This window comes from Lepeophtheirus salmonis, chromosome 1 (assembly GCF_016086655.4).
Source record: "Lepeophtheirus salmonis chromosome 1, UVic_Lsal_1.4, whole genome shotgun sequence".
Taxonomy (NCBI): domain Eukaryota; kingdom Metazoa; phylum Arthropoda; class Copepoda; order Siphonostomatoida; family Caligidae; genus Lepeophtheirus; species Lepeophtheirus salmonis.
Genome location: NC_052131.2, coordinates 54,644,317 through 54,671,174, shown reverse-complemented (window position 1 = coordinate 54,671,174; position 26,858 = coordinate 54,644,317). Strand labels below are relative to the sequence as shown.

Genomic DNA, 26,858 nt, shown 5'->3' with positions numbered 1-26,858 from the left:
TAGTCAAATAGATTTTGAGTTTCATGGTTCAAATGTAGGGATTCAAAGCCAAAATCACAAAATATTATTACAAACTATAAATTAAGAATAATTGATTATTAGATGTGTGTATTTTTAATCAAATTGTTTATGTTGATTTATTATTTTAAGGACTGAGAATTTCAATTTAATTTTATGTATATGATTTAAATAGTTTTTTGAGGTTGGATTTATAATATTTAGAGATCCTGGCTCTAAATCTGCAGGTATTTTAAAATTTGCTACTCCAAATTATAGATAAATATGTATATTTTATGTGTTCCAAACCAACTCCGTGAGTAAATAACTCATCCGCCCTTATTATTGCTTCATGGGAATTAGATGTAAAAAAATGTAATAGTTCCTTAAAATACTTTGAGTGTTTAGAAAAAATTACAACTACGACAAATATTATAATCTTATAATTGAGTTGAACCTTGTAGAATTTATTATTAAAAATGATATCCATATAAGTCAGTATATTGAAATTTACGAATGCAAATATGCCGTTGATATTACTTGAGAAGATTTGAGATGATTCTATTAGACTTTTATAATGTAAAAACACATTACATTAAAAATTAAATATAATTAACCTATTTATTTTGGATATGCCTAACTCTATTTCACCGTATTTAAGGAGTTATCCGAAAACCCCTTCTCGGACATTTATTATAACATCGTGTACATACTCGTTCATACAATCGATCCCTAAATCCATCGTATAAATAACCTATTCAATATTTTACCAACTTATTTTCTTGGTATTAAGGAAATCAGATTAGGCATTATTATAAATATTTATTGTATCTTGTGTTTCATGTCCTTGGTTAAACAATCAGGGTAAATATCTATTTTAATTGCAATTTTTATATATTTTAGTATTAAAATTTGTATGATTTATAGAACTCATAATTACTTTTCGATTCGAACTTGAAAGTTTAATTCATCAACAGCCGCTCCAAACAACCATAACATTCAATTATTACTTTAGCCCTCTATCATTTACTACCTGTACTTCTCAATAATAATGATGGGGGTAAAGGGTTCAAGGGATAGTGGGTCGGGGGTTAAAGAACGAGGGGTAGTTGGACGGGGGTTAGTTGGTAGGGAGTTAAAGGAAGGGGTTAGGAACCCTGTTCCCTCCCGTTTTATGTATGTGTACTTATATTTGTATTTACCTATAAATATCTTGTCAGGCTAGTTACTTCAAAGTAGTATGACGTTTGTAATAAAGTGTTACACATACTATGTCTCATCTACACCTTTCATTATCATTAACCTCACAACAATTTTAGTATTCATTTATTGTATTCATGTTCTTTCTGGGCCATTTGATATTTGTCACAAGGGGGCGTAACTCTTCTTATAGGGATTTGTCCAAAACATTCTTCAAATTGTCAGGATGACCACGTAAATTTATTTCAAAAAGAAACTTAATTTTTTGAGAAAAGATATGGATTTTTGAAAGTTTTTTGAGAATAGCTATGGATTTTTTTTTTTTTCAAAAAAACTAATTTTTTTCTCAATAGCTGTAAATTTTTGCATTTTTTTTTTTTTAAATATAATTTTTGGATATCTTTTCAAACATTCGAAACCCATCCCTACCAAAAAAAATATATATATATATCCTGCAGACGCCCCTGTCACTGAAGCTAAAAATAGGTTGAGAATCCCTGCTCTAATGTACATTGTGCATATATGGATTAAATCTGCCATCCCAATTATATTTGAGATATTATACCTAGATACAGAAAATCATTATTGAAGAAGTTAGAAAATCCTATTCCATTTTTGAACTTCTTCACTTTGAAAAAAAAACCATTTGTTCTTTTGAAAAGTCACGTCTTATTCTCGTCTCAAGAGTACTTATTTTTTTAGTTTTCAACATACGAACACCAAAGCTTTGATTTGAGTGACGGTCTTAAAGTTCATGAGCGAGAAATATTTCGAGTGATTGAGAAAAATCCTTCTTTCCCACATTAAAAATGTATTTTCCATAAAATTTATTGAAAAATAAAATGAGGACCCATTTGAAAAAAAAGCGGGAGGTTGCTCAATGAAAGGGTAGTGAAGAGGAGTGCACTTGGGATTTCTTGAGTGGCATCAATGCCATAAATAGAGATGAAATTCTTGTATAATGTTAAAAAAATAGAATCCAAAAATGACAGATTGAAGACTGTTTTGGAGTAGAGGAGCTTAGTTGTCATGACGTTTCATTACATCAGCTACAACTAAATGTGACAAGGGGGTCCTCCCCCCTTGTCACATTTAGTAAATAAGGACGTAGACATGATTGCCTCCGATGTAGATCCTCAATTCTACTACTCAAACAATGACTTACAATTATAAATCTCCAAGGTTACTCTCTGTCTTTAAAAGAGTCCACACGAATGTTCATTCGGGTTTGAACATAATTGAATGTAGTTGAAAAGAAATTTCATTACTCAGGATTTAAATAATAATGACAACTGCTAAGGAAAATAAAATGCAATCGAATTGCCGTAGCTCATGGACAACACGCTCGGGAGAAGTTTTTCTCTTGAATTCAATGTACGTTTGCGCCCAGGCGATTCCTAGAGAAAGAAATATACTTTCTGTATATTGATTTCACTGAAAGATTCCTAGGTCAGATGGAGTTCATGTAAACTATAATGTTTACTTATACTGAATCAGTGCAACTCCATCTAACCAATTAAAGGAATATTTTAAAAAAAATGCATTATTCATATTACAAATTAAAAAAAAAATTGGCGAGCTAAAAAAGAAACATGATTTGCGTCACTATGAGGAGTACTTTAGTACTTAGAGCGCTCCCTAGCAAAAAAAAAACGAACAAGTGATCCTAAATATCTCAAATAATTTATTCATTTTTACATACCACTGCTTATATTTAATTCAAATCTTAACAAATACTGTAAATGCATCTGAATTATAATTAATAATATACATAAGAGAGCAATAACAAAAACAAAAATATTGCGACATACTTTTATTCTAGATGCGTATGCCTGCAATATTTTATTAATATATATATGATATAATACATCGGGGAACACTATTTACAGTCACGCTCGATGCTAAATGCACACGCCTGCAACATTTCATTAATACGACTACAGTGTTATTTTTTAGATCAAAATATGTTTATATACCGTAACTGTTTTTCATACATACAGATAAACTTTGTTTTATTAATAAAATTATTAAAAAGTTGGGATAATTGAATTTCAACTTTCCGTTTAGGCTGCCTCCAATTTCGACATAGAAAAAGAAATATAACGTGCAGGTAAATTTGTAACCTTATAAAACTTCAACTTTAACTGTTATGAAACGTAATTACCTTCTCAACTTTCCCCAAAAACAGCTGACTCTCGCCCAAAATGGCAGTTTTGAGTTCCTTTTGAGCATTATCCCAAAGAAGGTTGTACGACCGATTTGACATGTTTCCTCTATGTAGATATTTTTTGACACTAAAATAATTTATAAAGTCAGACGAACCTAGGAAGAAATAATTGTTCGATCAAACAATGAAAGAGTATTGATTTAATAGGGGAAAATAATTATGTGATAACAATATATTCAGTCTCAGCATTAGGATGAATGGTATCCAAGAATACTACTAGCTGTATAAACAATGTACTCTAAAAAAAAAAAAGGACGCCGTAACCCTAACAATTTGAAGAATAGCAGCTTAGCTGTAAAGGCGTTATATTAGATTATCAGGGGTGTGTACGCAGGATAATATATTTAGAAGGAGGTTTGGTTTGAAAACTTTTCAATTTGAAAAAAAAAAAAATTCCAAACATTAAAAAAAATAATTTTAATTGGTAGGTATTTACGAAAAATTAATTTTTTAAGAAAAAAAAAAATCTACAGCTGTTCAAAAAGAATTGGCGTTTTTGGAAAAAAAAATTCAAAAAAAAGAATTAGCTTTTCAAAAAGAATTAGCGTTTTTGGAAAAAAAATCCAAAATTCAAATTTAATTATTGAATTTTTTAGAAAAAAATTCCAAAAATCCATAGGTATTCATAGAAATATTTAATTTTTTGCTCTGGTACATAATTTGCCGAAATGAACTTTCTTTTGATTAAAATAAATCTTCCAAAAGTTCTAACCCCTATTTTCGCGTAAAATTTTTTCATCCTGACAAAAAATTATAGTAAAAAGAAGAAAATCTATTTTGTGTGTGTGGGGGGGGGGCAACACACAAAAGCCCTATAGAGGCTTTTAAGTTATCTAAAAGGGCCATTCAGCTTTATTTATCTTTTCAAATCTCAAAGTTTAACCACAAGATTGGGAAAATGTCAATCTTGTATATCTTATACTATTCAAGATAGAGTGAGGATACATGTTCCAAAAAATCAATTATTTTTTAACTGTCATAAGTTTAAATAAGACAAATTATTCGAAAGTATTTTTGATGTAGTGCAATAATTAATAGCCACTTATTAGTGTGTTTGAAACTAACCAAAAGTAAGATACTTGATACACCAGGAGGAGACATGGTACAGGGAAGGAGGAGATATGGTACAGGGTAGGATTAGACATGTTATAACAGGAAGAAATACGTAAAAACTGTCATTTGTTATATTTAAGCATTTATTTTATTTGTCTTTTCAGTTCGTCAGCATAAATTAAATACTTATAGTTACATATATAGGATAAACAAATAAAAAATTTACAGAAATAAAGCATAGTTAATAATAAAATAAAATAAATATTTATTTTTTTACTATTTACTGTGATTGATAATTAAAGTATAGCATGAAATTACAAATAAAACAAATTAAAATTTACTATATATATGTATATAATAAAAATAGGGTGTAACAAGTCTCTTCCATAGTGTTGGAATCAGAATAAATGATGTGAACTGAATATTGAAACTAATAATATATTACAAGCATATTAATTAATTGAACGACATGCTAGACTATGACATTTGACAAAATTAAATTAAAATATATTTCAACAAACACTTACCTATAATGTTCACTTTTTGTGTCAAAAATTTCAATGTCAAAATTCTATATAACTCTAAGCATTAGGCAACCCAGGTTTTATGTTCATTTGATATAAAAATAAAAGACATTCAATTGAATAAGAATGTAATGTTCTAAGATAACATTACATTTTAAAGTTATTGACAGTGTAACATGTCTCATCCGTAACAAGTATCTTCACTCTACCCTATACCAAGATTTAATTCAAATTATGGAAATAATTCAACTCCATCTACCCATACTCTATCCAGCGGGTAAAAATAGCATTGCTTAGAATTTTTTTAATAGATCTAAGAAGGATACAAATATTGCGATTTACAGTCTATGCAGCAAAAATTTAAAAGTTTATTTTGTCAACAGCACAACCTCAATCAAATGACACTTGGAAAAAGTCCATGAAGTCACTTTAAATTTTATATCAATAATAATACTTTACAACTGCACTATGCAGCAACAAAATGAAGGTCTTACTCTTGGAATGCCCCCAGGCTGAAACCCACAATTATTATTAAGAAATTTAATAAAATAAGCTAGTTAGGTTGCGTGAATGTATATTACATTAATATTCCGGATTTAAAAAAATGAAATCGCTTATATTTATCAATTATTTTGAATATGAAGCATCTATAAACATGATCAGATGTAATTTTTTAATAAAAATTAAATAAAAGCACTTGCTCTTGTGATTATTTTAAACTAAACATTTTTTCAATCGGTTGAGTTTGAGCGTAGTTATGTCCCCCAGAAGTTCAAGGAGGATTTCCAGTTTCCACTGTCGGAAAAATGATTGAATTATTCCCCATAATATCAATGCATATATACTGTCAAGATCTCACTATGTAATTAATTCGAACCAAAGACAAAATTAGCACAATAAAATTTTTAAAAACAAGACAATAATTCTAGTCACTTCTCCGTTATCAATTAACTATAGACATGATGGACTATTCATATTAGAAAATACTAATGAATTGACAAACAAGCATAATATGAGGCAAGTGATAATTTTATTATTATTTCAACAGAAAACAACCATTTAATCCGTTTTATAGTATTAAAAGTTACATATTTTGTTTAATTAATTCCAAGGAAACATCAATTTTAACTCAAACAAACAATATCGACATATTCACCTAATATATTTATATATATTAAGGCAAAATATCCTTGAGCCAAAATGGTTTAAGGTGAAAGTATCATACACCATTCATCTTTTAAGGGGATATCAAAAAATAAAGTAAAGTAATATGTAATGTAACTAAATTCAACTTCCACGGAGTAGTATGTAATAAGTAATATCACTCAACAATTGGTTGGCATAATTCAATTATATATATGTGAGACTAAATGTAACAAAGATCGTTATTTATTGAAAGAAATTAAGTCAAATGAACTTTTTGAAAAGCTTTTCCTTGGGATATCATTTATTATAATTTTTTAAAACAATTACTGTACAATCTTATTAAAATGAAAAGTGTTTCTGAGAACGGTAAGGGTCGATGAATCCATCAATGGCATGATGTCCATCCTCTGGATGTATGTATGAAGTTACCAACTTTTCTATAATTTGTTTGATTGACAATCAAACCTTTTAACTCCTATACCAGGCCTGTACATTCTTCATACGCTTAATCTTTTTTTGAAGCTGAAGAATACCATACATAAGAGCCTCAGCAGTTGGTGGACATCCCGGAACATAGATGTCAACTGGGACAATACGATCACATCCACGAACAACGGAATATGAGTAATGATAATAACCACCTCCATTGGCACAAGAGCCCATAGAGATAACCCAACGTGGCTCAAGCATTTGATCATAGACTTTACGGAAGGCAGGAGCCATTTTATTGGTTAGAGTTCCTGCCACGAGAATAACGTCGGCCTGACGAGGAGACGCACGAAATACAACACCATAACGATCCATGTCATAGCGTGGGGCTGCGATGTGCATCATTTCAACAGCACAACAGGCCAGACCGAAGGTGAGGGGCCAAAGGGAAGTTTTTCGTCCCCAGTTGATTAAATCATCCAAGCGAGCAACGACATATTCCGCCTTGTTTTTCTGTTAAGGTCAATCGATTGAATGATTAATGAGGTTACTATTGAGTACTGATATGAGATTAAATTATACCTTATCCACACGGAATGGAGAATATTGGCCCGAAATGTCCTTTTCCATTGGTGGTAGGGCATCTCGGTCAGGGAAGGATTTGTCCTTTATGGAAGACGACGACGTGGCGCACCATCTCACAGGGTTCAAACTAAAGAGTCCTCTACGTAGCAATATACTCATATTGAAGGCCAAACGGATTTAATTTAGATTTTGAAGTTTTACTACGGAGATAAGAGAAAATGTCCGACACAGTCAATAATTATTTATGTTACATAAAAATAAATATTAAACAAGGATTGAAAACATAATAGACAGCTGTTGACTGCAGTCCTCAAATTATTTTTCACTCATTGATGAATTTGTTATTGTTTTACTCTAATGACGTCATAACTAATAATAAGCAAACATGTAAAAGGACTTCAGTCAACAGCTGACTCAATTATGTCTCCAGTCCTTGTTTAATTCAGTCTTGGATTGAATAACATGAAATCCTCCCAAGTAGAAGCGTAATATTTTGCTCAAACTTTTATTCATGACGTCACTTGTCAAAACATTTTATTTAAAGCTCCACCAAGCACGACTAATTATTTATCCTACTCACATCCTCGACTCTCAAAAGGGAAACGAAAAATTTGATTTATATTTTTCTTGTTTCCAAATGTTAATTATTATTTAGAAAATAGTTATTAATTATTATTATAAACATTGAATTGACAATCCTATCAATGACAGAGTATGAAATAACACGAATTCTAAACGGAGCCCTTTGATTGATATAAACCAGGGTAATCTAATAGATTCTATTTTATATACCTTGATATAAACTAATATAAAAATCAAAATCTTATATAATAACTTTTTCGAGTTTATAATACGTGAAGTTAGCTGCTTTAAATCAAAGAAAAGTCAACTAATGAAAACTAGTGTTGTGTCAGTCCTTATTTATTCGGTCCAAACCAGTTTTTGGGTCATTCTTAAAGCCCGTCGGTCCTTCGGACTCTTAGTACGAGACTGGTTAAAAAAAAGAAATGAAGTTGAGTAACGTTATCAAGGACCATTTAAGGAAAGATGTCAAAATGCTCATAGTTCCCTTGTAATTGTGAAAATTATATTAATTAGTATAAAATAAGGTATTAATTAAACTCTAATTTCAAACCTCACTAATTGTGTATAGATATACTAGCTAGTGAAATATTAAATTAATGCAAATAAATCAGTTTATTTGAATATAAAACGTAGGCTTACATTTGACGTCGCTTCGTAGATACACAATCGACAATTGTTTCTCCAGCCTAGTTTAAATTAACAGAGCCCAGATAATAATTCAAATTTGACAAGGGTATAGCTACGCTTTTAATAAAATATGACATCAATACAGTAGACTAACTTAATGTTTACTATTTGTATGCTTATAATTCCAACTAATGATTTAAAACAAAGATAAATAGAATAGCTATATTAATCTATATGGAAAACAAGTTGAATGGTTGAAGCCTTCTTATATTTTCTTAAATACTCAATGCTCTTCACTGAGCATCATCATTTACTCTTACCACCCATCAAAGAACCTTCAACCGTAAGGCACAATGATAGTTTCTTTCTTGCAGTTGATAAATAAATTGTTATCTAATATCAAATAGTCTGGAAGATGGTGATCATGTTGATTAAAATGTGGATTTGATAAACAATGAGCCTCATGTTTTTTTGTGGAACTTAACAGTTTATAAATAAAATGTTAATCATTTAAAAAAAGAAATTTGGTCATCTTAACTTAATATACAATAGAGATTGCTAGAAGTTTATGCAATTTTAAATTCAGAATCTAAAATATCCATAAGAGATATAATGTGTAGCATGTAAGGGTCTTCGAAGACTGGTGTTGAATTGACAATCCTTCGCTTAACAGCAGTTTCCAAATTTAAGTCAACACCTTCTAAAAAATATGAATGTTGAACAAAGATTTCAATCATTTTCTTTTCCGGAGAAGAGGTAGAATATTTTACAATTTTTTTAGTTTAATTTCAAAGTTGAAATAACCATCAGGAATAAAATAAACGTTTTCTTTAAGATACGCTATTTTAAAATAGCTTATTTATTCCCTTAAAGTTTTTATCAGTGCTTTAGAAAAAACACTGCGTTTTATCAATGCTTAATGAGTTCTAACACTATCTGGAGGAGCTCTAATCACGTAATCTGTTATGGTGAAAAAAATATTTTTTTTTTTTTGAGAAATTCGACTAGGTAAACGCGATCATATGAAGACTATAACATTTGTCGTAGTTGTAATTTTATATTAACATCACGTGGTATTTCATGCAACTCTTCTATTTTGGGGTAATATTTGAAATCCTAATAAAATGTATTTGAGCAAAAAATGATGGATCGACTTATTTATACAGGTAAAAATCAAAGTATATATATAAAGGTTTTATATGTACTTTAAAAACATTATTAAACTTATCCTTTAAACTGATGAATTTGCCATTCAAAAATATAGTGTCAACTTCAGATCGGATTTGTACACGATTAAATAATAAGTTTCATTCAAATAATAAGAAAGATTATATCCTCTATTGATATTGGAATAATAATGTAATTAAGTCATAACGATGATAATTATTTATATGTTAGTTGGCGAACAGAAAAGGAAAGATAATTTCATACGGACTTTGTCGATTACTCATATCCCCAATTTATGAGTTTAAGAGGAACAAAATAATGTTATTTTAAGTAATTGCATTTAATTGATTGTATTTATGCACGAAGTTGAATGGATTTGGAATTATAATAAGTTTTATTGAAATTACATCAAATATTTTCCCATTAATGTTGGATAAGTAAATGTAATTTATTTAATGGGAAAAAACAATTTCTTATATTTGCTACCGAAATAGAACCAACTAGAAACATCGGGCAGACTTATTCGATTTCCAATATCCCCATTAATGTGCTTAAAAGTATCAAAATAACATAACTAAGTACATTTAATACCCATAATGTAATAATTATGACTGAAGAGCGAGCCGGGAGTCACATGTATTTACTCACAAAGTCGGTCTGTAACACAGAACAAATTTATATTTATCCATGATTTGGAGTCGAAAATTTTAAAATAGCTGCAGATTTGGAGCCCAGATCTCTAGTTATTATAAATTCAACCTCAAGAATCTATTCGAATCATACACAAGAAATTAAATTTAAATTCCCAGTACCTAAAATAATAAATCAACATATTTTTTTGATTAAAACTACACACATCTAGGAATCAATTATTCTTAATTTATAGTTTGGAACAATATTTTGTGATCTTGATTCCGAATTCAAACATTTGAATTGTGCAACTCCATATACACTTGACAAATATACTCGGCAATATCGGCTTTATGAATTAATCTTATTTGTATTTAATAAATTATTTGAATGAAATCAACTACGTCTTGTACAAACACTGATGGTGATACTTAACTTTTGAAGGACAAATTAATCAGTTAAAATAGTTAATTTAATATTTTTTGAAAATTTACGTAAGAAACCCCTTTAACATAAATCTACTTTGATTTTGAGTTGTATACCTTAAGTCAATCCATCATTTTTTCCTCGAAAGCAATTTTTTAGGATTCCAAATATAATCCCAAAATGGAAGAGTTTCTTAAAATACTGGGTTAATATAATATGAAAGCTACTCCAAATATTAGAATTTTATAATTGTACAAGCTCATATAAGTTTTACGAAGTCTAATTCCTCAAAAAAAAAAAAAAAAATGAAGTTTTTGACCACAACAGGTTTCGTGATAGAGCGTGTGCTCCTCCAGACAGTATTAGAATTCATTGGCTAATATCTATTATTTAAATAGCTAGATCACATTTTTAAAAACAGTTTGAATGATTTTGCGTATATAAGACGTCACAATAATCATAGTTCATGAGATCTGCCGTCATTGACTCAAATTGACGCATCTATCAAGAATTAAATAGACCAAACTGAACTCTCATACAACCTTTATTTTCAGAGTACAGCGAGTCATTTTTCTCATCAAAAATGAGGTCAATTTTTCGAGTATTTAGAGAGTCCAAACGCTTATGCTGGACCACGGGCTCCATTCAAGGAGTATCTGCCTTGGAGTTGGATCCAAGTGGAAGTTTCTCATCAAAGAGTCTGACAAATGAAGAAATATTTCGAATAAACGGTGCAGAGTTCAAAAGACTGCCGCTTAGGGACTTTAGAATGTTCTTTGGATCTGAGAAAAAACATTCCAATAGGGGGTAGGAGTGATGAGTGATGACATCTAATTAAGTGTAAACTCGTTTTTTTAAATACTCTCTTTAATATTTAGGGAACTTCCATCCATTCTGGTTCGTCCATCATCCAATTGCTACCTTTTAGACATACATCATATCAAACTCCTATGCCGCCCAGACAAATGCTACATCCTTGATCCAGACAACTTGGCCGTTCGCTCCTTTACCAAACGGCTCGTTCAAAAATAAAGCAAGATAGCGACTCAACTTCCAAAAATAATAATAAAGAGTCCTCCATTGCATACATATTTTTAGGTTCGAGTCGTTTTGTGGCCTTTGAGCATATTGTCCTTGAAACGGCACTTTCCGAGGTGATGCTCAAATTTAATCGAAGACTTGAAATAATCAAACCTATTTTGGATATTCTATTAAATGAGACGAGCACAAATCCGGATGCCTCTATGCTAAGGAGACTATTGGGTAATAATAGGAGTCCTCATCTTTCTTTTTTTTAAATAGATCATTATTGAAATTCAGCTTTCAGAAAGAGTTTAAGTGTCTTTCAGACAAATGTAGAGCAGGTTCGTTACGCTGTGTCATCTCTTCTCAAAGTCGATGAGGACATGGATGCTTTATATTTGAGTAGAAAAGTAGAATCCGGGCATCATGAAGAAGTTGAATTACTTCTTGAGGCATATGACGCGGATTTACGTGGTAAACACAATTGTCCCCATAATATTATACTGTAATAATTATCTTCTAGTAATTAGCAAATGTTCCATTTAGAGCTTGAGAGTCAAATTTTGAGTATGAAAACCATGATAGAAGAAACAAACGACTTTATCAACACTCATTTAAATACTCTTCGGAACAAAATCATGCGAATGTCCCTTTTTATGGAAATTGGGACTCTGTCCGCAGGAACGGGTGCTCTTGTTGGAGGAATTCTAGGCATGAACTTATCCAATGGTTTTGAAGAACATCCTACTGCTTTTTTTCTTAGTGTCGGGTGGAACAGGGATACTCAGTAAGTATTCTTACACACAAAAATGTACTTTTATCTCCCTCATCTCATAATTGTCTTTCTTCTTAGTGTTGACCATTTTCTCAACGTTTGCAATGAAGTATCGATCACTTCAAATAGATACATCCGGAGCAAGATCATATCAAACACTTACAAATTTATTTGCCTTTGTAGACGACTTGGAAACATCCATGAGACTCTCAGATCACACAAAGTTTAATAAAGATGAGTTTGGAAAACTTTTATACAAAGTTGTTGGACCTGGAGTTGAGGAGAAGGAAGTTCAATTGATTTTTAAATTATTCGATCAGGACAAAAGTGGATTCATTGAGTTTGACGAGATTGTAAAGAAATGACAAAAAATTCGCCTTTCATTGAAGACAAAAAAAGTCTTGAAAACGAAATAAATTTTAAATTCATTTTAAATAGATTCCGAGCAATGCTTTTTAAGGTGATACTGGATTTATTTCGGATTTTCAGGGAGGGAGTTGGAACTGCTCTCCTTCTTTTTTCTTGTTGTTGATTTTTTGGACTTGCTATTTTGTTTTTTCCGATCCCTTGTTTGGTTATTTCTTTGAGCTGGTTGCTGTTTGTCTTTTCCACCTTCAGAATGTTTTTGATGAAGGACTCGAGACTTTATATACTGCGAAGTTTTAATATTACAACCATTAAGAGGTGTTTTACTCAGAACAATGCTGATACGAGGCACTTCCCTTACGACACAAAGGGACTCCAACTTATCATCCTTGAAAAAAGAGTCCCAATAGTCCACGCATCTTTTTACAGAGATATGGTTGACCTGACAGCCCTCTAATATACTTTGATTTTTTAGACTTTCAACCGTGGATATAACCTGTAATTTGGTAGATCTATGAGCATTGTACATAAAAATATGGTGCAAATGATTGTAAATTACTCACGCGTGGGATGAGGGACCCATAGCCGGAGAGAGCTACGAAACCTCTTTCGTAGAAGTGATCTGTGAGCTCATTTAATAGTTGAATTTGTTCAATTTCCTCAGTTATGTAGAAAATCGGTATATGTTCATTGTCTCCTTTGAGCCAATGAATACCAAATGAGTCCCAAGTCTCTTCCTCAGTCTCTGATCTAACTTTCTTATAGTTTTCCATATTCTCCCTGAAAGGTGTAGATATATTGGGAATAAATTTAATGTGAAGGAGAATGCACGTTCGTTTAATAATATTTTGATTACGATATATAATAACCAAAAAAAGATTGTAATTTATTATCCAATTTAATCAATGTTGTATGACTATACACATTTTGACACGATATATATATTCGAAAATGTTTTTATTGCACTATTAAGAAAACATATTCACGTACAAATGAAGAAAAAAACAATGCCCTAAAAAGGAATATATAGTAAAAAATATCAATTAATCAATCAGTTGATGAATAAATAACTCGAGCCAACTTTTTCAAAGCATTCATTGATATCCGCGTATGCAATTTTGAATGCTTCATCCTACACATACATACAGAAACAGGGGGAGAGGATAAGTGAAAAGGAGAAAATAAGAGTCTCAAATGAATTAATGATGAATTAGCGAAATATAATATTCATGAGAGAGACAGAGTGAAGTCCGAAAACCAAATACACAAAGTTCTTTTTTTTTTTTTTAATCTAACACATCATCCCATTAATTTTGAACGGGATACATTCCGGATACAATATTAATAGCCTTGTAAATCAGAGATCGTAGAGCAGCAGGAACCTTGTCAGAGCCTGCAGACATCTCCAAAAAGAGACGTAGTTCTTGAAACATTGTTTTCGAGTATGGATTACGACGTGAGGCGTAGCGACATCCCAAAAATTTAAAGTATGGATATGGAGTAAGTAGAATGACTTTGCCAGTGATGACAAAAATTATGGTAAGTGGCATTATAAAGATTTCAGAAAGAGCTATGACCCTTAGGATTTGTGAAGAGTAATTTTTGACCATTTCGACGAGCATTTTTTTGATCCACATAGGACCAGGATTGAGGCAATCTGAAAAAAAAGGAAAATAAATGTAGCGAGTTAACAATCCAGATCAAAAATCAGGGAAATAATAAATGTTACTTAACACCAGATACCCAATATTTCATTGAGATTTCAAAATAGTGGGATGCATATGGTGTAAAATAGAATCCATCCATTTCCAATTCTCTCATACTTTCATTACAATTTGTACCGAGCTTCCAAAGAATTTATCATAATAATTCATTAATGGAAATTGACGATAATTATTTGCCAAATAACACAAATGTAACCCAGGCTCCATTTTGACAAAAAAGTTTACTTTTGTGATGTACAAAACGAATATGTGACAAGTCGAATTACAATTTCAAGATCTTATGACAGTTTATTTATTTAATTAATCATAATACCAGTCATTTTAATTACTATAATTGATGATACCATAATTTCAATTGGATTTATTTGTTTTACGTATCTAGTAAATACATATTTAGAAGGGAGTCAACTGTGAATACTCAATTAATTTAGTTGTGCAACAGAATACTGATCGTATTCTTCATCAGAAGAGTCAAAGATTATATAATTAATATATCGAATATCTAATAATTTTTCAATAAATGTAATATACTTATCACGCATGATTACCCTCAATTATTCATTTAAAGCAACATTTGTTTACATTTTTTAGCGTTCAACTTGTACTATGAACAATCTGTTTGTACAAGTTACAACTATCAATGGCAGCTTGCATATGATATAATGTTGTTGATATCTTTATCATGAACAAACATTAAGTAATGGGAGGAAGTTGTATATAGAAAATGAGCCATGGATTTGTAAGAGACGGACTCGATTCTTCTTTTTAGGGTATAGACTCAATCCCTTATACCTAGACATATCCTCAACTATAATAACACCGTCAACTAAAAATATAATGTTACTATGGATAACAAAAAATTTAGGTGGAGGTGAGATTCGTATTATTACGATGAGGAATGTTCTAGAAGCATTATATTTTAAGTTGAGGGTAGTATGATGATTATCGTAGATTAAGTAGATACCCTTGGCATTTATACATAATTACATGTCCCCTTTTTTAAAAAAGCTAAGGGAGGCTGTTTTCGAGGTGGGAGAGGATTACCTAAAAGAGTGAGAGTATAAGAGACGGCATGAAGACCCGCAAACATAACGATAGGCACAAGAACCAGAGAAATGGTTTCCAAACATCCAAAGTAGAAAATGAGTGAATATCCGAGATAATGTGCGGAGTCTTCAGCATAGAGCGTGCCCAAAAGTGTTCTCCAAGAGAGACTCACTGTGGAGACCCGCTGATGTAACCGGAGAGCAGAAGTAGCTGCATTGGCAAGGAGTGCTTTTCCAAAGTAGGAGGCGGGATGACCCCCGAACATGGGGAATACATAGTTGAATGTATAGACCACTGTGAGGAGGCGGGTGGCCCAAAGGCCTGCTTCGATCTTTTGTGCATTGATGTGGCGAAGCACTCCGGTGATACCGCCAGCAGGAGGAGTTGGAGTATTTCCTGTAGAGGAGGACATACTAATATAATCGGACTTTGGATAGAGATGTGCTACGGAAACACCGACTGTCAAACTTAAACTATTAATTAAGAGAATAAATAATAGAAAATTAAAAATCAAATCGCTTCCTCGCGCACGTACACGTACTTCTAGCTGCGAGCTGCTCGTTCTTTCACTAAGTATTGCTGAAGGAGCGAGCAGCTCGCAGCTACTACTATTTCCCATAGGCCGCAGAAGCAGATCCATTCATTGGATACTGTCATAGTGACGTCACTATAGTCATTTTCTCTCTCTTTCTTCCTTCCATTTAAAGTCATACTTCCCTTTAAATTAAAAAGGGATAGAGCCTATCTCAAACCGTTTCCTTCATATAACCTAATTATAAATACCTATATTCCATGGCATACTCCAAATAAATTATTGCAAATGTTATATGGACCTCAAATCATTCCATTTCTTTAGTTTTTTTATTCATATGCTAATATTACATAAATATAGGTTGAGCCAGACTTTAAACGTGATGTATCCCTAATGGGACACATCATCTTATTTTTTTTTTTTTTTTTTTTTTTTGACTCTCCTTCAAAAGTACTTTTTTATATTATTTATTTATTTTAACTATTTGACATAAACATAACAATTCACTCATCAGGGATAGAGTTTTTACTTGATATATATATAAATAATTAATACAAGATTTGACTCTCAAGGAATCATGGAAATCCCCGCGATCATGACCTATGAACAAGAAAAAGAGGAGAAACTCAAATTGGCCCGTGAAAAAGTAAGTGGAATGAATGATTTGGATGCAAATGAAAATTCCATTTTGTTTGTTTGAAAAACTAAAATAAATGTTCCCAATTTTTTTAATTTTTTTAATAGTTGAAACAATTTCGTCGGTTAAAAAAGGAGCGAGAAATCCCCACAGCCAACGATCCCTCACCCCCTCCCCTTAACATCGCACCCTCCTCCGATGGAACCTACCAAACCCATTGCAATTCTCAAGAGGCAGCAAACGCCTCTTTTCTTCCTCCGTATCCAGAGTATGTTCCGCTGCCAGTTCTTCCAGCGGGTTCATTCTATGATACTTCACACTCTCCCGCTACAGCATCCTCCATGCATCTTCAAGACCTTCCTCCTCCAATTCAACCACAGCAAACTCTGGTTGAGCAGCCACAGCAAAATCTGGCTGAACAGCCACAACAAACTCTGGTTGAACCACTGGAACAAACTCTAGTTGAACCGCTGCAGCAAAGAGTTCTGACTCCTGGAGAGTCTGAGGATATCAAGAGACAATATGAGATATATTGTCAAACCCTGGCAAGTTTTTTTTCTAGAGACGTGCAGGGGGACAGAGGAGAAAAGGTATCCCTTTTTCTCCATGATTATGTCCAAAGTGTTGTTTGTTTTTTAAATTAAATATTTAAATTCCGAAAAGCATTGTATTTTGGTTTTAAATAATGCCACACTTCAAAATCCGTTATTTTCAATACAAGTCATTCTCCAGTTCGATTTGGATGTGAATCTTTGCACGGCCTTCTTTTCATCCATGAATGTTTTCTTAATGTATCTTTCTTCATTTTTGTAGAGCCATCAAGTCAGTTCATTACAAGAGACAGTCTCTCAGTCTCAAATAATACACAAGGAAGAAATTGAAAAGATTAAGAATTCCTATGAGGATCGCATCAATGATTTATCCAGTTCCATTCAAATATATGTCTCTGAGAAGTCCGAACTCTCTCTGGAATTGGAAAAGACACGTAAGGAAAGTGTGTCACAAAAGGGTATGGATTTATATTTTCAAAAAAATATTGTATTTAACTATTTATTTATATCATTAGAGGGTATCAAGTCCCTGGAGGGAAAGATAGAAGAACTTATCTCCACCAAAGCGGGAGAATTTGAGGACACTAAGAAATTAGAAATCAAGGAAGAGGAAGTTAAGGTTCTTCAAAAAGAATTGTCTGATGTTAAGTAGGTTTTTATTAACTATATACTATACTTACATTCTAAATGCTATTATTATTTCAGTGAAACTGTGATAAATCAGAAGCATGAACTCTCGGAAATTACTTCAAAATTCAAGTCCAAGGTGGATTTGGCTGAAGACTTTGAAAGGAAATATGTGGATACAAAGGCTCAGTTGGAGATGACTGAGTTGAATTTAAGTCAGATGCGTAATGGAAATCGAGATGATCTTTTGTTAGAGAAGGATGAAGAAATATCCAAACTTAATTCAGAGATTGAAAGCAAGGTGATTTATTATATCATATTTTTAGTCTGTATTTTCTTAATCAAATTATGCAATTAATCATACACGTAGGATAAGCGCGTATCCGAACTTACAGCATACATTCAGCAATCAAATGGAGAGAGAGATCAAATCATAAATCAATACACCTCATATAGTCAACAACTAGTGGCACAAATTGAGGCTCTCAATAAGACACTGAATGAGAAATTAGAGGAGAACTCGAGATTGAAGGAGAGTGAAAAGTCTCTGCTATCAAATGTTTTGACTCTTGAAAATCGTTTACAAGAACTCATGACTCAGCAGGCTGAGTCGGAGAAACTGAAATCCGAATCTCTTTCTGTAGTTGAAAATGTAGAAGATATGAAATGTAAAATGAATGATCTGCAAGAGATGCATGATCAACTGGAAAAGGAAAAGGGATTGCTTGTGGCTCAATGTGATGATCAAGAAAATAAGATACAGGAGTTGAGCATTGCTCTGGAAGAGTCGCTCTCAAAAATGAGTAGTATGGAAACAGAGATGGAGATGCTACGTTCGAACTTTGAGACGGCGCCTCTTAATAGTAATATCAATCTTATGGAGTCGATGGAATCTGATAAAGTGGCTGCTTCGAGAGCAATGAGTCAGAATCAGGAGCTCAAGGAACAATTGATGGAACTGCAGTCTGCTCTTGTTAATTTAGTGAGTAGGAATAATGGATTTTGACTATATATGTATTATATTATTCACTATGTATTTCAGACAAATGCTAAAGCCGAGTTAATGAATGAACTTGATGACTTGAAACGACAAAACTCTTTCTTAGAACAATGTACTAAGGAATCGGAAGGAGTCAAATCAATATTTGAAGAGAAAAACCGGACTATCAAAACCCTCTCTGATCAACTGAAAATGCTCATACATCAACATGAGCAGCAACAAACTCAACAAAAGAAGTTAGAAACGGAACAAATGGACCCAGATGTCCATAAGCTTTCTGAAGAAAATAGAAATTTGATTCAAAAATTGGAAGAGTCAAAGGTATGTACTATGTCAAGGAAAATTAGTAACAATGTTTTTGTACCAGCCCAATTTTTATCGTAGAAGGAGATTTTATCCCTAGAGTCAGCAAACGCTGACCTTAAAGGACAAATTAATTACAACCAATTCAACAGAGGAACTCCCCAAATGGGACTATCATGTACATCAACCACAACACCTAGCAGCATGAGCAGTGATGCTTCATATGTACACGTGGAAGTCCCTGACGTTGAAGTTAATGCTGTAACTGAGTCTAAAATTGAATCTGTTAATGATCCTCCTACAGAAAGGGAAATCCATTCACCAGAAATTTCATCCTCATCCTCGAGTAGCTCAAAGACCACATCATCTTCTGCAGTCGAGGTTATTCACGTTGAAGAGGTGGAAGAACCCTCTAGAATGAAGCTGCAACAGTCCTTCAAGAATGATGTTCCGAATTTGGAAATGGATGTGGCTCATTTCAAACTACAGCAAAAGTTCCATGATGCCATGAAGAAAATCGCGGATCTTATGAATGAAAAAGATTATCTGGAGCATATTGTGGTACAGCTCCAAGAAGAAACGGAGACTGTCGGTAAGATGACTCATTTTATTTTTATTAGGTTTAGCGTGTTTTCTCGATTTAACAAGCTGTCCGGGAATTTTTATAGATGTATGAAATTTCTGTTTTTGTCTTTTCAATCGATTCGAAATCGACTTTAAATAAAACTCAATAAATAAGTACAAAGATTTATTTATAACTACAAGATCAAAAATAGACATGAAAAAAAAATTAATATTTGATTCTTAAATTTTATTAGTTTTTCATTATTAAACCCGATACTGATCGATATTGTAGTGTAGTTCCTTATTTATTCGGTTAAGTATCGTCGATACTTCGGATTGTTAGTACTGGAACTGATTAAAAAAAGAAGAAATAAAGTGGATTGACGTCATCAAGGACCAAACATCATTGGTTTTTAAAACTGATATTGAGTATTGAACTGTACCGGATCGAGACCGAACGGAACTCCAGTTTTCAGTCCTAAATAAGGACTGACACAACACTACTGATTGGTGTCGTGGATGCAAACGTGCCCTCTTTTTTTGCAAAATTATTATTTTTATTTTATTTAAAAATCTAAGGATCAAAATTAGAAATTATATGGAATTTAAAGTACTCGAGTACAAAGTAAAAATAGGAATTATTCCACTTCAATTACTGTCTTTTATATTCCTTAGCTTATATAAAATATACTCTTGTCTTGGTGGTCATGGCGTCAATTTTAGTGCTTTTACTGGTTGTCAGAAAGTCGATCCTTCCAAGTTTCTTAACATGTCGCTCTTCAATGAGTTGTATAATACCCATGTAGGTCAAATGTAGTTGGACACATTCCCGCATGTTGTGATCTGTCGTTTCAGGGATTTCTTTGCAGAAAAAGCATAAATTCCTTTCGTCTTTGAAAAACTTGTTAGGGACTTCATGTGTGCCTGTTGGTAAACGATATTTAGACCATTTTTCAGGAGAAGCCAGGAATTTAATTCTTATAGCATTTATACCTTATTAGGAAAAATGGCCTGGGTAAAATTGCCTGTATTTTGTTCAAACTTCATGATGAATAGTAACACATATAAATTCGCTTAATATTATTTATTATTTAACATATTTGTTTCTTCCATATGGACTACCTTGAAGTGTGAGTAATATTATTGCATTACAATTTCCTTGCAACTTTTTAAATTCAATATAATCTTCTAAGAAATGGATAGAGAGGATTGGTTGGAGGGGGATTAATATCTTAGGGCCACTTAAAATACGGTTGAATACTCTCAGCTCTCGGATTGGCCAATGTCCCCGGGGGTAGTGTGGGATTGTTAAAAACCACCGCCAATCCACCCAATAAATCAAATGAACCCCACTAACACCATAAATTAGTTCAAAGCCCTAGGGTTGGCCCGCAGGTTGTGTGGGATTGCTAAAAACTACCCCCAAGGAACCCTTCTAACACCAAAAAATAGTTTAACCCCTTGGGTGGCGTGGGCTACTTGGAGTTACTCTTGGATCCTTAAGAACCACCGCCAATACATACAAGGAACCCCTAATTTTTTCTGTGTTTTTACGCCATTTAACTCTTTTTTTCTTATGGATGCTACGTTACATGCAAATAATATTATTGGTATTTCATTAGTTATATGAATAATTGTTTTTCTATCATTTTGTAAGGGGTAAACTCAATTACAAATTTCTTTTTTGTTTTTCTGTTTAGAAAGGTTGAGTATCTAACGGATTTCTGCTAGAAATAATTTGATCTAATCCTGGGCGGTAAATGGGAAATCAAATAATGATAATTTTTTTAAAACAAATATCTATATTTTATAAATTCCTACATAAAATAATACAATTAATTTATTAAAAGAATTTTTAAAGACCTAAAATAGATGCATTGTTTTATACGGGCAATTTTCGTAAATGGCAATTTTCTCCAGGGCAGTTTTCCTGTCCGAACACGCATTTATACAATCTTCTTGGCTTCGTTCGTATTTTTAAATAATTTTGTCAGGGCAGAAGAGAAGGAGTTTTTGGAACAGTTCCTTAGAAAAGCCGCTGAAATTGATGAAATTGTCAATCTGAAAATCAGAAATGGTCTTTGAAGATTCACATAAGAGCCAAAGATCAAAGGTAGGCGTTTAGAGGCAATTCGATTTATAAAGAACTTGGATGATATGACATCCCCTACAATCGGAGGATATGGTTGTTATGTTCATTTTATATAAACTTTCCCTCATCGGCATCCCCCACTTCATTGAAAGTTCATATTTATCCCGAATGCTTCTAGATCCATCACAAAAACTTTTTATTCGAACTTAAAGTCTTGACAGTATTGATAATATTCTTGAGAAACCATAAGATACTCCTGCCAGAAATGTTTGCTGTACCATAGTTTACGAATCCAGATGCTATTGAGAGACTTCCAAAAATCAAAAAAATTGAGAATGCCTAGGCATCCATATTCTAAATGGTTATAACTTCTATTTTTTTTTTCTTAATTTGAAGAATGTTTTGTAGGAGAGCAGCTTAGCCCTCATGACGTTTTATTAGAACAGCTACAATCAGCTTTGAAAGAGAGGAGGGGAGAAGGGACTAAAAAAGGTCATTGGCGATAATTACTTCGATGTCTATTCTCAATTTTACACTTAGTCCAACATGGACTTACAGTTATAGCATATTTTCTAGGTTACTCTCCATCTTTAAAGAGTACACACAAATGTTCAATCCGATTGGAATATAATTGAATGTTGTATAAAAAGAAGTAATTTATATCTTCCTCTTTTCTTCAGTAATAGATAGAGGTGTATAAAATATGTCCTAGAACTCGGGAGTGCCTTTTTCTAGTTAGCAATCTAAACAGGCTTTTTTATTTTCCTACGCTGCTCTCATTATTATGTAACTCTTCAAGACAGAACATCTTGGTAATTATAAAGTAGTGCGTGTGCTCATGAAAGAGGATTTACTTGGGAGTTATAAGTGAAGTCTTTTTCTTGAAGTAGATTTTGAGTAGAATTGAGGATAAACATGGAAGTGATTCGAGTCTATGTGTTCTTGCTATAATCTGTTTGAAATATAATTGAACGTTGTAGAAAAGGAAGTTCACTACTCCTGAGTTAAAAAATAATGACAAACAGCTTGCAGCTGATCTAATTAAACTTCATGACAGCTAAGTTGACCTCCTTCTAAATATTCTTCAAATTGTCAGGATTACCACGTTCATTTTCGGTTTCTTTTATTTTCACATACCGGCAAGACATATTTTATACATCAGTATCATTTACCATTACTCTAGGGCTACTTGTGAATGTAATACTGGTTCAAAGATTTATATTTTGATGCTAGCCTCTATTCCATCATAATTTTTACCAACTAATTGAAGCTTTTAACTCCTTTCTAAGATGTTTTATTATAAACTCAAGATGATTTTTGGAGTAAGACAACAGACAATTCTCTTCGTTGGACTTGGGAGGAAAAAAACATCATTGTTTCACTAAACAAAATGTATTTCTCTCTCCTTCTCCGGAGCCTTTTCAATAGTGGAAAACTAACTAAAAAATATATATTCCCTGGAAGATAGTGTGGCTAAGGGATTTGTTCTATTTTGTGGCAATAAGGCATCACTCTCTGCAGCCTTATTTGCAAAATATTATAAATAAAAAATGGTCATACCTTGTTGTAACAATTTTAGTATAAAATATTCTTTATTTTAAACTAAATTTGGGAAAATAATAATTACGGTAACACTATTTTTGTGATTTTAAAGTTTATACCTATATCTGTGTCGCATTGGTTTTTACTTTTTACTGTTTATATAGTATTAGCGGTTGTACGCGGCATTGCCTTGAATTATTAGGTGTTGACGAACAGACAATTTTAGAAGATAACTTCCCAGCAAATCCTCAGTGTTACTCTACATTTTTCGTGAGCAAACATACGTATTCACTTAATATACTTAGATGTTCTTTCCTCAAGAATGAAAGATAACAATAACAGCTGTACAAAATAAAATGGAATAGTCGAGGTAGAACAGCAAAACTTGCGCGCTAAAAAATGCTTAGGATTTACAACCATATCATTATTCTTAAAGAGAGAACAATAAGTATAAAATAATCAGTAGTGGGTGAAAGATAGATGAAAACTAACTTGAAGGATTTATTGTGAAGTTATCAGTAGAAGTCCTTGTTGTACTGGGGAGTATAATTTAGGATTGAGTGTTTATTTCTTTCATCTGATAGCTGCTCGGACCTTATTTGATGTAGCGTCATGACAACGAAGCTGCTTTCCTCCCAAACATTCTTCAAATTTTGAGTGTGACCATATTAGCATAAGAACATTTAATATTATTTGAATCTCTTGTCATTATAAATCAAGTGTATTTGTCTTTCTATAATAACTTATTAATAAGAACTGTTCTCTTGTAACTTTAGGTGAATATATTACATTATATCAATATCAGAGAAGCATGCAGAAGAAGAACCTAGAAGATAAAGAAAAACAACTACAAAAGGTTTGTCGGGATCGAGAAGAACTCATGTCCAAATTAGAGAAACTTCAAAAACTCCTTACCCATTTCGTGGAAGACAAAGATGATAACGATAAAGAAAATAAAGGTACAATTTCAAAATATTAGATTGGGGAAACAGTAATTTCGTATTTCCCGCCCTTTTTTATAACTAAGTATATCTTGCTCATTATTGCCCACATATAATCATACGATGAAGCGTTATAAAGATGTGAGGTTATACTACAAACGCAATTTTCCGACAATATTGCGCTAGGCTGGTTCAGTCGTTAATTATCGTGCGTCGAGTATGGAGGTTTTAGAGGAAGAAAATCCCCATTTTTTTAAATTTTTACTACCTCAAAGGACAAAAACGCGTCAAAAGCGACCAAGAAAAATTTGCAACAGGGCCGATACTCTTTCGGTTCGGTTTGCCCAAAAGAGGTTTCTAAAGATTCCCCCCCGCTCAATTCTGCCCTCTACTGTGAACATCTCGACCGTTTGAAGGTGGTGATCGAACAGAAGCGGCCAGAATTGGTGAATAGGATATAATAAGACATCATCAAGGCATCGTCTGGCTGCATACATCTTTGATGACGTGCCAGAAGCTACGGAGCTTGGATGGGAAGTTCTTATGCATCCACCCTACAGTCTGGACCTGGCAACAAGTGACTACCACCTGTTCCTGTCTATGGGCAACGCGCTTGTGGGTACAAGTTTGGTCTCAAGAGAGGCCTGTCAAAACTGGTTGTCCTAGTTTTTTGCCAATAGAGACCTGGTCTTTTACGAAAAGGAGATTATGAAGTTGGATTCAAGTTATCAAACAGAACAGGGCATATTTGGCTTAAATCGGATGATTGTAACACTTCTTATAAAGCGTTGACATAAAGCGAAAAATATGAAATTATCCCCCGACCCCCAACCTATTATATCTAATCCCTAACGCACATCGTTAACTTAGATTTATTTATTTTCCAGTCCCGATCGTAAATCGACCCAAGATTCCTTCAGGTTCGCTTCAAGAAGAGTTCAATAATGAGAGGTCCATCGATCAAAATACCAACATTCCTCACGTTCATTCAGTACCTTCGTCCTATGTTGTTGAGAATGAAGATAACACGATTGAATCCAAAGAAACTGCGAATAAAATCCTTTCTTTACTAAATGAAATCGGCACGAACAAAGCACTAAACGATGAGTTTCGTCCATGGTTTTGGGGTACAGAGGCAGGGGCGCTGATAACGATTTAATAGAGTATAATTAGTTACATAATATATATATATCTTATGGAAATTATTTTTGATATCTTTCATCAATGATCACATCGTAATAAAAATACAATTCTGTTTTTCAGGATTTGCTTTATTTTTTTAATTTCATAGCATTTATCGATATATTTTCCCCGTTGTATTTTGGAATATAGTTTTTAGGACGAGATGAATATAAATTAATTATGAATTTATTATGTGAAATTGTATTTAATACATTAAAATTAATAATAAATATGAACTCAACTTTTATAATGATGATTAATTAATTAGACCCAATAAACCATTCATATTTTATTTCATTCTGACCTATTTGTCAAACACCTTTGTTGCCCATATTTATTTTATAGTTTGTTAGAAAAAAAATTATTTTTTGCAAACTCAAGACACTGAAGTTAATTATTTTTCAACTTTTTTTTTTCTTTTCGTCTTTCAACCAAGCATTTAACATATAGCCATATTATTAGTCTGAAGAATGAATATTATTTTCCTTGGCTGTTGTCATTTTTATTTAACTCCTGATTAGCAAGGTTAATATAAATACAAGGTTAGACCATCATGTAGTCAGACTTGCTATAATTTTCAATTTAATGTAGCGTACCGACTGCTGGGCAAGAAAAACAGATTTTGACGAAACACGCAACCACTCATCTACTATGATGTCAATATTAAAAGCGTGGTGGAAGTCAAACAAGTCGTATACGCCTTATGTTATGTTTAAAACCAGATTAAACATTCATGTATGCTCATAAAAGAGGGAACATAACCCTGAGGATTTTTGCAGAGTTATAATTTTAAGTCCTTGTTAGATTCAGAGTAGAATTAATGATCAACATCGGAGTAATTCGTACCTATGTATTTGTTTATTTCTTTCTACCTCTCCTCCCTTGTCACAGCTGATTATAGCTGATCTCCTCGAAAACCTTCCTCAAATTGTGAGGATTACCATGTTGAATTTTATTATCTTTTTTCAGGCTTGAGAACGTAATGCAAAGTAGAACGGTATTCCATGGAACGTAACGGATTTTTTTAATGATAAAAATAAGATTTTAGACCTCTGTTCCAACAGTACTTACAAAAAAAATCCAGAAATGAAATTTTTTTATAGTTTTTTCACTTTTTTAAACATGATTTAAAGGGCTGGTAAATGAAAGACGAACGCTTTGGGAGACATATTGTGTGGCATGGGGTATGGCAAAGTTTCTACTTTTGACAAAGCTCCAGATACCAAAGTCGAGTGGATTCATACCGGGAGGAGGGAGGACACAAATTGTATTTCCATAAATAGGAAAAATTATGATCGAGCCATTGTTGCGTGGTCCTTGCATTGTTGCCCATTACGGAGTCATGGTGGATCACAT

The 26,858-nt window shown here is 32.6% G+C and overlaps 6 protein-coding genes across 6 annotated transcripts in view; 2 read left to right on the top strand and 4 right to left on the bottom strand.

Annotated features, from left to right (window-relative positions):
* Positions 1 to 3,493, bottom strand: part of LOC121132068 (dynein regulatory complex protein 11) — a 29,217-nt gene extending 25,724 nt beyond the window's left edge. The window contains exon 1 of the mRNA XM_040727510.2: positions 3,362 to 3,493. Within this exon, the coding sequence (XP_040583444.1) occupies positions 3,362 to 3,463 (102 nt within the window). The 5' untranslated portion in view covers positions 3,464 to 3,493. The remainder of the gene's footprint in view (positions 1 to 3,361) is intronic.
* Positions 3,494 to 6,430: 2,937 nt separating this feature from the next.
* On the bottom strand, positions 6,431 to 7,956 carry LOC121132067 (NADH-quinone oxidoreductase subunit B). The gene is made up of 2 exons (XM_040727509.2): positions 7,159 to 7,956; positions 6,431 to 7,089 (listed from the first exon to the last, which is right to left on the bottom strand). Exons 1-2 carry the CDS (start codon positions 7,318 to 7,320, stop codon positions 6,616 to 6,618), a joined length of 636 nt encoding a protein of 211 aa, XP_040583443.1. The 5' UTR covers positions 7,321 to 7,956; the 3' UTR covers positions 6,431 to 6,615.
* Positions 7,957 to 11,015: 3,059 nt separating this feature from the next.
* LOC121132063 (uncharacterized) lies at positions 11,016 to 12,829 on the top strand. The gene is made up of 5 exons (XM_040727503.2): positions 11,016 to 11,403; positions 11,475 to 11,859; positions 11,917 to 12,093; positions 12,166 to 12,406; positions 12,473 to 12,829. The coding sequence occupies exons 2-5, from the start codon at positions 11,754 to 11,756 to the stop codon at positions 12,621 to 12,623; spliced, it is 675 nt and encodes a 224-aa protein (XP_040583437.2). The 5' UTR covers positions 11,016 to 11,403; positions 11,475 to 11,753; the 3' UTR covers positions 12,624 to 12,829.
* Positions 11,123 to 13,554, bottom strand: LOC121132066 (uncharacterized). The gene is made up of 2 exons (XM_040727508.2): positions 13,324 to 13,554; positions 11,123 to 13,256 (listed from the first exon to the last, which is right to left on the bottom strand). The coding sequence occupies exons 1-2, from the start codon at positions 13,531 to 13,533 to the stop codon at positions 12,867 to 12,869; spliced, it is 600 nt and encodes a 199-aa protein (XP_040583442.1). The 5' UTR covers positions 13,534 to 13,554; the 3' UTR covers positions 11,123 to 12,866.
* A 146-nt stretch (positions 13,555 to 13,700) lies between these two features.
* On the bottom strand, positions 13,701 to 15,943 carry Kr-h2 (Krueppel homolog 2). Its single transcript, XM_040727504.2, has 2 exons — positions 15,529 to 15,943; positions 13,701 to 14,417 (listed from the first exon to the last, which is right to left on the bottom strand). Exons 1-2 carry the CDS (start codon positions 15,941 to 15,943, stop codon positions 14,068 to 14,070), a joined length of 765 nt encoding a protein of 254 aa, XP_040583438.1. The 3' UTR covers positions 13,701 to 14,067.
* Positions 15,944 to 16,058: 115 nt separating this feature from the next.
* Positions 16,059 to 25,799, top strand: LOC121132060 (Golgi matrix protein 130 kD). The gene is made up of 10 exons (XM_040727501.2): positions 16,059 to 16,709; positions 16,808 to 17,245; positions 17,514 to 17,709; positions 17,767 to 17,899; positions 17,957 to 18,179; positions 18,249 to 18,860; positions 18,921 to 19,199; positions 19,263 to 19,773; positions 24,156 to 24,338; positions 25,208 to 25,799. Exons 1-10 carry the CDS (start codon positions 16,641 to 16,643, stop codon positions 25,477 to 25,479), a joined length of 2,916 nt encoding a protein of 971 aa, XP_040583435.1. The 5' UTR covers positions 16,059 to 16,640; the 3' UTR covers positions 25,480 to 25,799.
* The last annotated feature ends 1,059 nt before the right edge of the window (positions 25,800 to 26,858 follow it).